A 14087-nucleotide genomic window follows, 5' to 3' on the forward strand; every position below is an offset into this window, starting at 1 on the left:
AGTTCGTAACTGGAAGGCTGCTTTATTGGTAATAAAAAGGTTCGTGCTCAAATGAAGACAATCTTTCATAAGTTCTTACTAAGAGTTCAAGTGGTTGAATGTCACTACCATCACTGTACTGTATATATCCTCTTTTAGATCACGGTGTTCAAATGATAAAACAACAGTTTGAATAGCACTTTTTAATTATTTTTCAGCAAAAAAAAAGCCTATAATAAATCCATGCAAAAGAAATAAATGAGTCCTATTATTTAATTAATTTGATATTCATACAAAAATAAATTTCAGATGGAAAGAACATAAAGTATAGAAGGCAAGCTGCTTTTTCACAAGCCATGGCATAGAAGTGGGCGACACACATAAGCACAAGAAACGGAACGTTTGTTTTTGTGTGGTAGCTGTTTTGTTGCTAGGTAACATCACATTGTTGAAGTCTTTCTAGATGATGACAAGAAGTGGGGTGATAGTTTGTTTGTTCCGTCAAATGTTCTTAGGATGATCAGATCGGCAGTATTATTTCTGACTCCTGGCATCGCATTGTACGCGCAGGCCATAACCTGTGGTAGTCCATGACATACTTATGCTCCACACAATTCAACTCGACAACCCCACCGCCAACCACCCAGTTCCCCATCCGCTCCGCCCTTCCGCAGTTTCTGAACGTTTAAGAGTGGCATCGCCATCTCATGAGGAAAATCACAGAAAAAAGGCACATGCCAATGAGTGGAGTCACGACACCAGATCTAACCTTTCAAATTAAAGACGACAGATGGTAGAAGCACAAAGGGTCGGACACTGAAGTGTTGAACTGCAACAGCACTGGTGTGGCAGTGTGGTTGTTTCTGTGTGTGTGGTTAGTTTGGCCTAATGTTACCAGTCCACGTAGATGTATGTGTGGTGGGTGGATGGGCCTACAAGAGCCTTGTGTAGTCTATATAGGAGTTGGTGCAAGGACCAGGGCAGTTGCTAGGAATCCTGGGCCCCCTGAAAAGATACATGCCAGGGCCCCCTCACGTACAGACCAACTGTATGTTATTGACATTGTTGGGCCCTGCCAAGCCATATGGGCCCAGTGAATTGTATCCTCCTTCCCCATGTTAGCTCTTAAGCCTCTGATATATCTATCCTGAGAAAGATTGACACCATCTTTACTAGAAGAGGCAGATGACTTCATCTTACTGGAGCAAATTATTGATTGGTTAGATTGGAGTGAATAGTTGTGTATGTATGTGTGTGTGTGTGTGTGCGCGTGTGACTGTCTGTCTCTCTGCCTGTGTGTCTCCTCCTAGTATGTGTGTTTGTTTATTTGTACCTATGTTTAGTGCAAGTAAAAAAGCATGACAACTTTGCAGAAGACAGTGAGAAATGTGCTGGTAGCATAAACGTCTTCTAGTCGTGTTAAAAACCGGGCTACAATCCACGGCAGCAGTTCCAGTGACATTGCATGAGCTATTTCCCCAACACAGATATCCGTGGTGTGCTGGAAATCAACCAGTCTTAGACACCCACTGAACGTGTTGCACACAAATCAAATGTGACAAACAGTGTTCTTTTCTAATATGTACATATAGACATTTATATGTATACATGTATATATCTTTTTGTATTATATAATATCTATATTTCATTCAATTTCCGTCAACAAAGTGAAAAGTGTTTCAAAAAATCCAAAAAGGTAACAAATGTGACAAAGGGCATTGCTGGAAGCCATTCTATATTATGTCATTTTAGATTATTAGTAGTAACTTTTTAAAATTCATTATTTACAAAAAACACAACAAAGCATGCTGATAAAATAAAATAATATAGTACATTATTTATAGTTTCTCTCAAAAAGTTCATTCTTTTTCATCGATTGTGCCACCATAGCCTGCACTGTACATATCTTAGTTATTTTTGTTCATTTTTTCCCCTCCAAGTAAGTTCAGTGATCAGTGATGAATCATTCAGTTAAAACATCACATCCAAGATGAGCATGAGTTAAAACTAGATGGCATTGTTTGCTCTTATGGTTGTATTGTCATTGATTGATCAATCAGGAATGTATTTGGTCTAAGTGTGCAGCAGCCAAACAGATGGACATTATCTAGAGATGTGTGTTTATATTGTAAACAGACCTCTAGATAGTGTTACAACAGAAAGGACAAGGGGATATCAGGTATAGGTACAGGCAGTGTTTAACACACCACAATGGCTTTAATGGTGTGCCCGTTGATTCTATGTTTTTGTCCTATCAGGCAGCAGTTTGTTTATTTGTTTGTTTGTGTAGGACCAACATATCACTCCTGTGTAGAAAAACATCAGATACTTTAAAGAGGAAGAGTTAATGTCTCGTCTTACCTGACTCACGCACAGAGATCTGATTCATCTCACCTGCCTGTCATTCAGAGATCTGACTCGTCTCATAGCATGCCTGTCCCTCACAGAGATCGGACTCGTCTCATCTCGCCTGCCTGTCCCTCATAGAGATCTGACTCGTCTCATCTCGCCTGCCTGTCCCTCACAGAGATCTGACTCGTCTCATCTCACCTGCCTGTCCCTCACAGAGATCTGACTCGTCTTATCTCGCCTGCTTGTCCCTCACAGAGATCTGACTCGTCTCATCTCGCCTGCCTGTCCCTCACAGACATCTGACTCGTCTCATTGTCCGGCTTGCAAGGGGATGGCCAGGCTCGATTTGAGTAGCTTCAAAGCTGCCTTTAAAAACGCCTCACGTGTTCTTAAAGGCACGAGTCTACTGTGAATCATGAATGAACTCATCATGTGTTGATATGAGTTGATCACACAAGGCCTTTCGTGAAAACAAAATGTCTATTAGAGCATTTTACACCACTTTGACCACATCGAATCCCTAGGTCTTTGCGAAACGGACAGCCAGGTGCCCAATTAACTAATGGCCTGCTAGCACATGACAGGATGATGCAAGTCTGGGTCCTAAATCACCACACGCAGTGCTGAAGAGGTCCCACAAAGCACAATGACACACTGGCAAACATGGGACTTTCAGCGTTCAGTCCTAACAAGACAAAAGCACTTTTCTCTCGGCTGCTCTGGTCGGCCACCTTGACTTTCCCTGATCACCTTCGTTCATGGCAGTCGGTCTTGAAACTGTGGAGGGTCCGGGAGAGTTTTAATTGAGTCTCTCCATTGGTCCATTGTCATACCATCCCCCACCTCCCTGAATAAGCCTATCAAATCAGATCTGGTTCTATACTCCCTGGTCCAACCCTTAATCCTGTCATGGCCGACCATCTTCCGGGGTGACTGAACATGTGTTTGTGTCACACATGACGTCCTAATGCTTCATGGGTCAACATCTGGCCCACGACATACATTCTCACCACTTGAAATTCAAATTTCTCTATGATAACGATTGCATTGCATCAGTGGACGCTGGATCTAAAGGAGGATATCTACTTAAACTTCTGAGCTGGCTACTCAAAGTGTCTGGAGAAAGCTATCTGCGTATCACTGGGTCGCAGTGAATCGTATTCTAATAGGGATTCAGCAGAAAAGAAAGGAAGTAGATAAAAAGGATACAAAAAGAAGGAATCTATGGAAGCGACAATATATTGGTAGTACATTTCTAACTCAACCGTTCTCAAAATCAGAAAAATAACAGAAAACATTTCGGTCTCCCTGTATTACTACTGTTCCTTATTTCTTCCCCAGACGGACGAAACATCGTAGGATCAATTTCAACTGACACTTGAGCTCGCTACACAATCGTCTGTGAAGAACATGGATATACAGGATATGGCATCAAACATTGCCTGTTCGTACTGCCACAACAACAACAACAACAACAGCAATAACATCAACAATAGCGACAGCACAAGGGAGTAAGTTGGAGACCAGAAGTAGAGACTGTACCAACACAAAACCATCCTGAAAAAGCACGGTACGTTATTCAGCCCCAGAGTTGGATTCCTATGGACAGCCTGAAAAGATTCTTCTTAATTTGTGCATCCCCATCTCGACTCAAATGATGCACTCTTGATAAAACTCTGCAGCAACTTTCCTTATCCCTCCTAGAACATACAGAGCAGCAAAAAATCTTTCAACTTAGGTTTGTTTCCTTTAGTGTGCCAGAACAGAGCTTTGTCTCCGATTGCCTAACTAAATCCTGTGTTAAAATCCCAACGGGTTTCATAAAAAGATCGGTCTGGCAGTTGAAAAGCAACATTATAGTGAAGGGTAGGTCATACCTCTTTATTCAATGTTGTATATATATATATATGTGTATATATATATATATATATATATATAGACGTAAATATATAATATATATATATATCAGTCATTTTCCAGTTATATTTCTCATATAAATGTTTCCAGTGGACAGCCTGAAACGTACGGTCAAGCCATTGTAGTGGTCAGAGAATTAGTGTCTGGTGGACTATGATTACGTCATGCATGATTCCTGATCAAAGCATGCCTTCATGCAAGTCATTTCTATGCATTGTACGAGCACAATCATTATTATTTATCTGAGACTCGGTCGGTCAGCCCAAGTCAAAACGTTGACTAATGCCCCCATACCCAGTGTGACAGTGTGAAAGCCCATGTAGAAAATGTCTTTTTCGTAACGTCAGTATAACAAAGAGAGATGGTGAAAATAGACAGTGTGACATGGGCTAAATGTTATTTTTTCTTTTACGTTTTTTTTTTTGCTGCTCAAATTATGTAAAGATGCAAGTATATTCAGCACAAACAAACGAAAAGTAAAAAACCCACGGTCTACTGTTAATGGTTATTCCCCCCTCTTTCTTTCACTAATCTCTGATTCTTCGTATTTTAAAACTTGCTTAGTTGTTGATTATTGTATACCCTTCCTTGACAAGAAGGGATGGTGCATGTACAGGCTATTACAGAGGCCCGTTCCGACCGTGTAGTAGAACAGTTCTAGAGGGTTCTGTAGTGGAAGTTCCGTCCTGTTCCTCCGCTGGGGTGCTCCCATAGTGGTGGACGTTTCGCTGCGGGGGGGGGGGGGGGGGGGGGGGGGGGGTGTTTCCACACAAGGTGGTGGCAGTCAGAGACTCTTTGCGCCAATAAACATCCCTCCTACTTGTTGGCAGAGGATTCTGTCCCTTTTTTCCTCAGTGATCCCCAACATACATATAAACAGGAAGTGTGCCGATGGCGGGCACACCTTTATTATTACTGAGTTATTATTGATAGTTAGTTAAATAATAGTGTTTCTTCCTCACATTATTTCCAAGAAATAAAGAAGAAATTCATCATTAGGCAGTGAAGTCCTTAAGTGATGATTATGGTGTCCTATCTAAATCCTCGTCGTAGGCAACATGTACATCGCCATCAATGGTTGTCCTCCGCCGACCCATAGTGTCCAATGACGAATCACGATCCTTCATTTTGTATTGTATTTAAGTCTGTAAACATTTTTTTATATAGTTTTCATACTTTTTTACTTGCAAATGATCTTTTTATACATTTGTCTGTTTGTCGGGCTCAGGGTCCCTTCTCCCTGTGTGTCTTACGACAGTCACTGAACCCTAACTAACACTTTGATTCCCACTCGTCTTTTTGGTTTCTCTCCTTGTCCTTCCTCTCTCCCTCGTTCTCCTCCTGTTTCTCCTTGTCAGGTTTGGTCACGCTGTCATACGAGGGGAGTGACGCGGTGGAGGGGGTGCTCTCTTTCTTCTCCTCGTTGTTGGTCCCTCCGTTCTCCAGCTTGGTCTTGGGCTTGCGCTTGCAGACGAAGCCCCGCTTGAGGAGGTGGGCTCGGTAGGCCTTCTGGATGCACCGTGCCGACACATCCTCCTGGCGCCGGCGCAACGTGGTGGTGATGGGTTCGTACGACACCTTGGAGGGGTTGGCCGCCACGAAGCGTTCCTCCATCTGTGTGCGCAGCATGTCCAGCTCACCGCTGTCGCCCAGCACGCGCTTGGTGAAGGCGAACAGGATGTCCAAGCAGTGGATGCGGTCGCCGCTGACCATTGGCATGTCCATGGCGATCAGTTCGATGGTGTTGGGCTTGGGAACGCGGAGGGGATGCTCCAGGGTGTCCGCGAAGTCACCCAGCTTTGCAAAGGTGATGAACTGGGAAGCGGCGGGGTCAAATTTCTCCCAGATTTCGTAGAAGGTCTCGAAGTCGTCTTCACTGAGCGGGTCGGCGCTCTCTTCTGTTGCTACACTGAAGTTCTCTAAGATGATGGCGATGTACATATTGACTACGACAAGGAAGGAAATAATTATATACATGACAAAGAAAAATATGCCGACTGAGGGGTTGCCGCAGTCGCCTGTTGCCGGTGCGCCTGGGTTCTCCAGGGTCGGGTCGCAGTCAGGGGGGTAGTTCAGGATGGGGAGCAGGAGACCGTCCCAGCCCGCAGACGTGGTGATCATGAACAAGCAGATCATGCTGTTCCCGAAGGTCTCAAAGTTATACATATCATCGATTCCGGCTCCGTGTTTGACGTAGCCAAAGTTGGACATTCCGAAGATGCTGAAGATGAACATGACCAGGAAGAGCAGGAGGCCGATGTTGAACAGGGCAGGAAGTGACATCATCAGGGCGAAGAGTAAAGTCCGTATGCCCTTGGCTCCTTTGATCAGACGCAGGATGCGGCCGATTCGAGCCAGTCGGATGACCCTGAAGAGGGTCGGTGATACAAAGTACTTCTCAATAATGTCAGCCAGGAACATGCCTGTGAACGGAAAGGATAGAGGAGACAAGACAGGCAGACCAAACAGACGGACCAAACAAAACAGGCAGACCAAACAGACAGACAAGAAAGAGAGAGAGAGAAAACAGTTAGCAGACATGATGCAAGGGCAACCGGAAAGACATCACTCTCTTTCTGCGGTTTCTCATCGTGATAACGTGCATTGAGCCTACTAATCTGTACTGATCTACTAATGTACTGAAACAATAACCCCAAATAATCTGTAAAGTACTTAGTAGAACATTCAAAGTCTCGGAGTCTCGGAGTCTCTGCCTCTATGGCAGGGGTTTCAACAGCCGGTGCCAGAATTAGCAGTCCGATCCCAGCACTACTCCCAGCACTATTCCCAACACTATTCCCAATGCTTGGCCTGTGTCCTATGGGTCCTGGTCAGAAAGTAGGGGCACTATTTAAAGGAGGTGCCAATTTAGAGCCAGCGTCACTCAATTCACCTGCGATGGACAAGATGACGACGACCGTGTCGAACACGTTCCAACCATTGGTGAAGTAGTAGTGACGCAGGGCGAACAGCTTGAGGACGAACTCAGTGGTGAAAGCCACGATGAAGATGAAGTTGACCCAGTAGAGAATGGTCTCGGTCTCGTTTGATTGGTCGTCGGTTTCCACCATCATCGTGACCATGTTCAGGCAGATGAGCATCATAATGGAGATGTCAAAGACTTGCTGGGTTACAAAGTCGAACACCAAGCCCTGGATCTTGTTCTGTCAGGACAGGAGACGACAACAGGACACCGGTGTGCATGCAGGTGTGCAAACACAGACACACACACACACACACACAGATGCACACGCATGCGGAGACACATATACACAGAAACAAGAACAACAACAAACAACAACAACACAACACGCATTCTGTTAATTGCAAGGAAACACCACCACAGTCGGAAATCAATACTTAAGTAAGTCAGTATTAACACATTAATTAGTCGGAAATCTGTTGAGGCACTATTTTACACCATAACATCCTGAACATCAGGTTCCATAATGAGGTGTATGTTGAGCCGCCTGAACACATATGAGGGAAATGATTGACAACTGTTGGCACTTAAATCACACCATAGATGACACAATAGAGACAGAGGAACAGCCAACCTGGGGCCGGGGAATAGGTTTCTGGGGCTTCTTTGAACCCAGTTTCTTCATGGCATTGTAGTACTTCTTCTGTTCCTCTGTCATGAAGATATCCTGACCCCCAAAGTAAAGGGAATAACAGAAATTTGGTTACAATCTGAAAAAATGCTAGAGAATAATTACAAACATATTGAATGGGTAAGTGTGTCCAAATGTTTAACTCGAACTGTATTTGGTTAAAGCAAACCTAATACATAAACCAATAACAGAACACCAGACCATTAGCCAAATGTTGATAAGGATACCACTACGAGTACTACAAACTAAGAGCAGATATAGGAGTACTACAAACTAAGAGCAGATATACGAGTACTACACACTAAGAGCAGATATACGAGTACTACAAACTAAGAGCAGATATACTAGTACTACACACTAAGAGCAGATATACGAGTACTACAAACTAAGAGCAGATATACGAGTACTACAAACTAAGAGCAGATATACGAGTACTACACACTAAGAGCAAATATACGAGTACTACACACTAAGAGCAGATATACGAGTACTACACACTAAGAGCAGGTATACGAGTACTACACACTAAGAGCAGATATACGAGTACTACAAACTAAGAGCAGATATACGAGTACTACAAACTAAGAGCAGATATACGAGTACTACACACTAAGAGCAGATATACAAGTATTACACACTAAGAGCAGATATACAAGTATTACACACTAAGAGCAGATATAATACTTGCTTGTTATAAGCATGTATGTAAAAAAACAAGGGAAATATCATACACTAGCATTCAGGATAAAGAGGAAGACATGGAAGTGCTCTTATCTTTTTCTTCTGTTGGTTGAAGTTGTCAATGATGACACCAATGAAGAGATTGAGGGTGAAGAAGGATCCGAAGATGATGAAGATGACAAAGTAGATGTACATGTAGATGTTGTCTTCATAGACTGGCTGGTCTCCCACCTTCCTGGAGTCAATGGCTGCGTACATGATGTCCATCCAGCCTTTAAATGTCGCCTTTGGAGACAAACAAAGCAGATTAACTCATTTCAAAACAACTCAAATTGAATTATTCCAAATTAAAAGTCTCATAAATATGATAAAAGGAACAATTGAAAGTCAAACCCATGTCTGATGTGTGCCCTGAAGACTTACATAGAAAGAGATGTGAACATGTGGGACAAAAGTACAAAACAAGCAATACATAAAGACACAGAAAAACAGATTAGATGAAGAGAGAAGGAGAGGGAAAGAGAGAGAAAGGAAGAAGGAGTGAGGGGACAGGGGAAAAGAGAGAAGAAAGGTGAACTGCACAGCGCTTTGCAAGAGGATGTAAATAAAAAGAAAGCGAGAATAAAAACACGCCTAGTAGCAAAGACACAACATGACAAAAGGGGTTAAGAAAAAACTGTGAAACAGCTAGTGTGTGTGGGTATGTGGGGAGGGTGGGCCGGGGGGGGGTCACGTTCTTACCACTTGAAGCAGAGCCAGGTATCCAGCGCCAACATTGTCAAAGTTGATCTTGACATTTTTCCACCTGACCTCAGTGTTGTTCTGGGCAATCAGGGCAAAGCACTCGGTCTTGTTGTTCACTTCTGTGAAATGGAAGTAATCACCCGAGGTCTCGTTGAAACAGTAGTAGTACTTGCCCGCGAACAAGTTGACTCCCATGATACTGAAAATCAGCCAAAAGATGAGGCAAACCAGCAACACATTCATAATGGAGGGGATGGCTCCCACCAGGGCGTTGACCACCACCTAGACCGGACCGGACCGGACCAGACAGGGAGGAGGGTGGGGGGCGGGGGGGGGGGGGAGACAGGAAGACAAGACACAGTGTGAGAGATTCAAACATGTACTCCCTGACATCCAGCTAGCATCGTCCCTCTGAGCGTCTGCATACTGTTATGGCACCGTATTGGACTGTGTGTCAGAGCAACCCGGCGGACCGGGGCGGATGTCCTGATACACGTTGCTACACAGGAGGTCACAGTGCCGTTCAAAGCTGCGGTTCCGAATTGTTTGGTTATTTTATGCTGTCTCAACAAAATGCCGTATTGACAGTATACCGACATTCTGACCTTTTTCACGGTCAACAATTAACATATCAGTTATATAATATTAGTTATATAATATTAGTGATATAGAAGGATGCAACCAAAACCGTTGACGTTAGTTGTTTCATATTCTGAAAGGCAAATTTCTCATGTAATATTTTTGGCTTACATTGGTAATAAAATGGTCTGCCGAGTGGTCAACGGCGACATGAGTACATACCACGCATGCTGTTACGGTAACTATACATCTATCGCAAACAACTGAAATGCCAGCATTTTGCCATACCAGTACGCAGCCTCGTCTCTCCCCAAAACACAAACCACCCACCAGCACTCTTGCTAAAACAAGACTCTAAAAAGCCTTGATCTACAGTAAGCCAATCATTTTAACACAATGCAATGGAAAGCATTCTTATCTACAGTGGAGGGTGTGTGTTTAATACCCTCCCCATTGTCTATACTGTCCAGCAGTGGTTCCCCACAGTACACATTTTGGTTTAAGCCCCGTACGGCATGCCTGATTCAACAGGTCAACCAATCGTATAGTCTTTGACCAGTTCAGGTTTGTTTGTATGTGGCAAAACCTGACCTGTGTGCAGTTGGAGTTACCCAATGAAACACTGCTGTACTAGTAAGTGCCATCATTATTTAAGAATTGTTCACTATTAAGTGGATTGGGTACCATTAAGACGCAACCCGCTTGGTCTACTTCCCACTTCCATGACAGAGAAACCCTCCCCCCTCAGCCCTCTAACACACTAAGACCTAGTGCAGTGTGGGGTTGACTGCCCGCTCACCAACAGTGTTAGGCAGGCTGACTAGACTTGATCAGACCAGTCCAGATCAGGCCAGAACTGATCAGATCAGGCTAGATCAGACCAACCCAGACTAGATCAGACCTGCCCAGACTAGATCAGACCAGCCCAGACTAGATCAGACCGGATCAGATCAGACCAGCAGCTCTCAGACATGCATGCTGTCTGTTTTTAGCAGACAGACTCGGTTTGTGGAGCCATATTCCCACCTTATATATAATGTTACAGACCAGGACCAGACCCAGAGTTTCAAAACCAGCATTCTCTCAGCAGTGACTTAAATAAAGCTACAGTAAGAGATTTGGGAAGCTGTTTAATGGTCATTTCTATCTGATATATTTTTGTTGGGGGAGGGTATAAAACCTAATGCTCCATGACAAGTGCTTAGCACAACTGTCAGCCTTTCCCATAACCCTTTTTCTTAAAGGTTTACATGCTGTGGATGATGTCACAGTCTGCACACTCCTGGACAGTCTGGGCACTACTGGAAGCTACAGCACTTCCACAATTTCTCCTGAATTACTGTAGCATATGGCATTATTGGCAGCTAACTGACTGCTTGGATAAACACCATATGGCCAGAATGGACACTTCAGGTTTCCTCGTGCCAATGTCTTTCAGTGTGAGTATCCTAAAACAGAAACCTTTTACATTTATTTTCACTGACATTGCTGAGTATGAATGCATACAAGCATACACAGGCTACTCGTTCTAACCCTAACCCTTTGGATCTAATAATACAAAGCGGCGTCATATCACGGAAAACACAGAAAGGTGCCAATGGGTACGCAAGCCTTTCAGAGAAGCGAGAAAGCGTTATGGTACAACCCGTCAATGATCTAAAAGCATCCACCTCTCCAGCTGACGAGCACATACACTGGACCCACTGAGAGAATGCAGGTCCTGTTTCCTCTGAGTTGGCATCATTTCAGTTGTAAGTACTTCATTTTACAGGTTCAAAGTAGTCAAGGTAATATGAGCCATGCCTTATATAGCATGCGTAATATATCAAATATCCAATACATTGTCAAAACGGGGAGGGAAAATGGCTGTCAGAAATGCAGAATGTGCATGGGCAAATAGAGTTCATGCATGCTGTTAAATGGCATTGTTGTGCAATCTCAAGAACCGTTCAAATCGAAAAATAAACAGATAGAGAAATGTCACGGATGGAGAGATAAGGTCTATATGATGCTAAATATATATCTGCCAAGTATATATCGTCAGTTCTTTATCATCTCCAGACACAAATAAAAAACAGTCAGAGTTGGAAAGTGCAAAGGTGTATCTCTGAACCTCTATTCTAAGATGGTTCTAAGAACTAAAATATTTGGTTCTAAGAACTCAGATGTGCTTTATGGTTAAAAGCTCCCTGTGTTGTTCTAGAACATCAGGGTGTTTCCTGCTAATGACCAGGCAAAATGTTTTCACGTAGCGTTAACTTAATAAAAACATTTGGAAAATATTGCAATGACTAGAGATTAAATTGCAACCAGAAGGCTAACATAGCAAGATCATTTCACTATATGTAGTAAGACTGGTTTAGTGCTGACTGAGCGACTGTGATATTCTTGTACATTGCATTGCTTAGGCAGTCATGTAGGTAGGTAGGTACAAGCCCATTGCATCATTGCATGTTAAGCAGTGCAACATGTGTGTTCAGATTTTAAAGCTGTGTTATGCTGCTCACTCTCTGAGAACTACTGACTTGGCACCTGGCCTCCTTCCACCACGACGGCCAGAGATCTCAAGTCAGCGAGAGTTCTCACCGTTCTAACTCTCCAGAATCTCTTTCTCTATTAAGGTTGTTTGTGTCATCTCTCCATTCTTGTACTTCCCTATCCCTTTATTTAACATGTTGACCTGGCATTTTTCATTTCAAGATTTCAAACAAAATGGCAAATCAATTGATGGACATAGACATTATTGGTGAGTATGTAAAGGCATAATTATATTCTATGGTGATTTTCCACTGCTACAAGCCCCGCCTCCTACCACAAACACCTAATGATTGAGATCATTTATAGGGGTCAATGCGATGTTTGACTACGACGTTTGTTTAAAAAATACTATGATTATTTTTCACCCAAAAATGACATTGGACTTTTGACCAGTCTAGCCTCCATTGAAATAGAAACGTTCTAATACTGCGCTGATCTTTTCTGAGAAGTGAACTAACATGCCCACCATGTAAACACGTTTCTCATGTGAAGTCATTCATACGTACAGTAGCCTACATTCATAAAGTCTATCCAGGGCGGGAAGGTTTGTGATGTTATCCACTTGCATTTGCAAACCAACATCATGTGGTTTGAGCCACTGGATAATTAATATGAATGGGCACCACAGTACGAATGAAAGTGTCAGTCAAATTGATGATTAGCTCGCTAACCTCTCCTATAACAGTAGTGCATGGCAGAGTTCCAAGTCACCATACCTGGTCTGTCATTTTTGGGACGTTATGAAGAGGAATGGGGACATGCTCTATGACTGTCTAGGGCTTAAGAAAGACGGGTGCTGTCCTAATGCGGACCTGACCGTTTAGCAGGAGCTCTGCTGCCCACCCAATGTGTATTAAACAATGTTGCCTCCCAGTTTTACTTCCAGTAGGAGTGGAAGGCAACAGGAAGCAGGAAGTAGCAAGCTCTATAGGACCCGCAGTGTGGATGCTATGCAAATTATTGTGTTATGACAAGTGAGATGGCAGCTCATCAAGCATATTTTCTAAGCTTCTGCCACAGGATCTTGAAGAAGACACAAAGTTAAGCAACTGAATATGATTTACATAAAAAAACTACTGGCCACATTAATCATCTGTCGGGGCCACATCTGACCAGGACTGCATCGATATATACGACCCATTAAAAGAAAACAAGTGGAAAAATCCTATCACCCGTTTGCTTTAAAGTGGAATAGAATTTCCAACTGAATGTCATTTCTGAATAGATGTACAATATTCTCCAGTAATTCTTATATACGTATATATAATATAGTAGTTATTTAGTTTTATTTGAAATTGTTAAAATTTGAAACATCAGAGGCAACACTTTAATTTAGTTCATGTCAGGGTACACAGATGCAGAAAATGATTTCGGTGTCACTGTCAGCCAATTGTGTGACTTGAGTATCGGCTCCTGGTATTGGCAGAAAAAGTGTTTTCCATGCACCACTGCAACTATAGTTACCTCTGCAATTCAGGCTTTGAGGAACTTAGCCATTCTCAAATCACAAACAATTATTGTCATCTTGACATGGGCAGAAGCTTAGCAAATAGTGTCTTCCCCAAACCCACAACAATGTGAGTGTGACGGGTGTGTGTTTGTGTGTGTGTGTGTGGGGGGGGGGGGGGGTTCTTTCTCAGTCCCTGATTATGCAGATAGATCCAGGACAAGCAGGACACAGAG

At 43.1% G+C, this 14087-nt stretch overlaps 1 protein-coding gene across 17 annotated transcripts in view; it reads right to left on the reverse strand.

The window, feature by feature from the left end:
* Window positions 1-2: 2 nt before the first annotated feature.
* Window positions 3-14087, reverse strand: part of scn8aa (sodium channel, voltage gated, type VIII, alpha subunit a) — a 67454-nt gene continuing 53369 nt past the window's right edge. For all 17 annotated transcript variants that reach the window (XM_029123921.2, XM_029123932.2, XM_029123919.2 and 14 more), the window contains 5 exons: window positions 9285-9569; window positions 8637-8828; window positions 7806-7910; window positions 7142-7412; window positions 3-6671 (listed from right to left, as the gene is read on the reverse strand). In XM_029123921.2, coding sequence (XP_028979754.1) covers window positions 5521-6671; window positions 7142-7412; window positions 7806-7910; window positions 8637-8828; window positions 9285-9569 — 2004 coding nt within the window. In that variant the 3' untranslated portion in view covers window positions 3-5520. The remainder of the gene's footprint in view (window positions 6672-7141; window positions 7413-7805; window positions 7911-8636; window positions 8829-9284; window positions 9570-14087) is intronic.

Source organism: Esox lucius, chromosome 12 (genome assembly GCF_011004845.1).
Source record: "Esox lucius isolate fEsoLuc1 chromosome 12, fEsoLuc1.pri, whole genome shotgun sequence".
Lineage (NCBI taxonomy): Eukaryota > Metazoa > Chordata > Actinopteri > Esociformes > Esocidae > Esox > Esox lucius.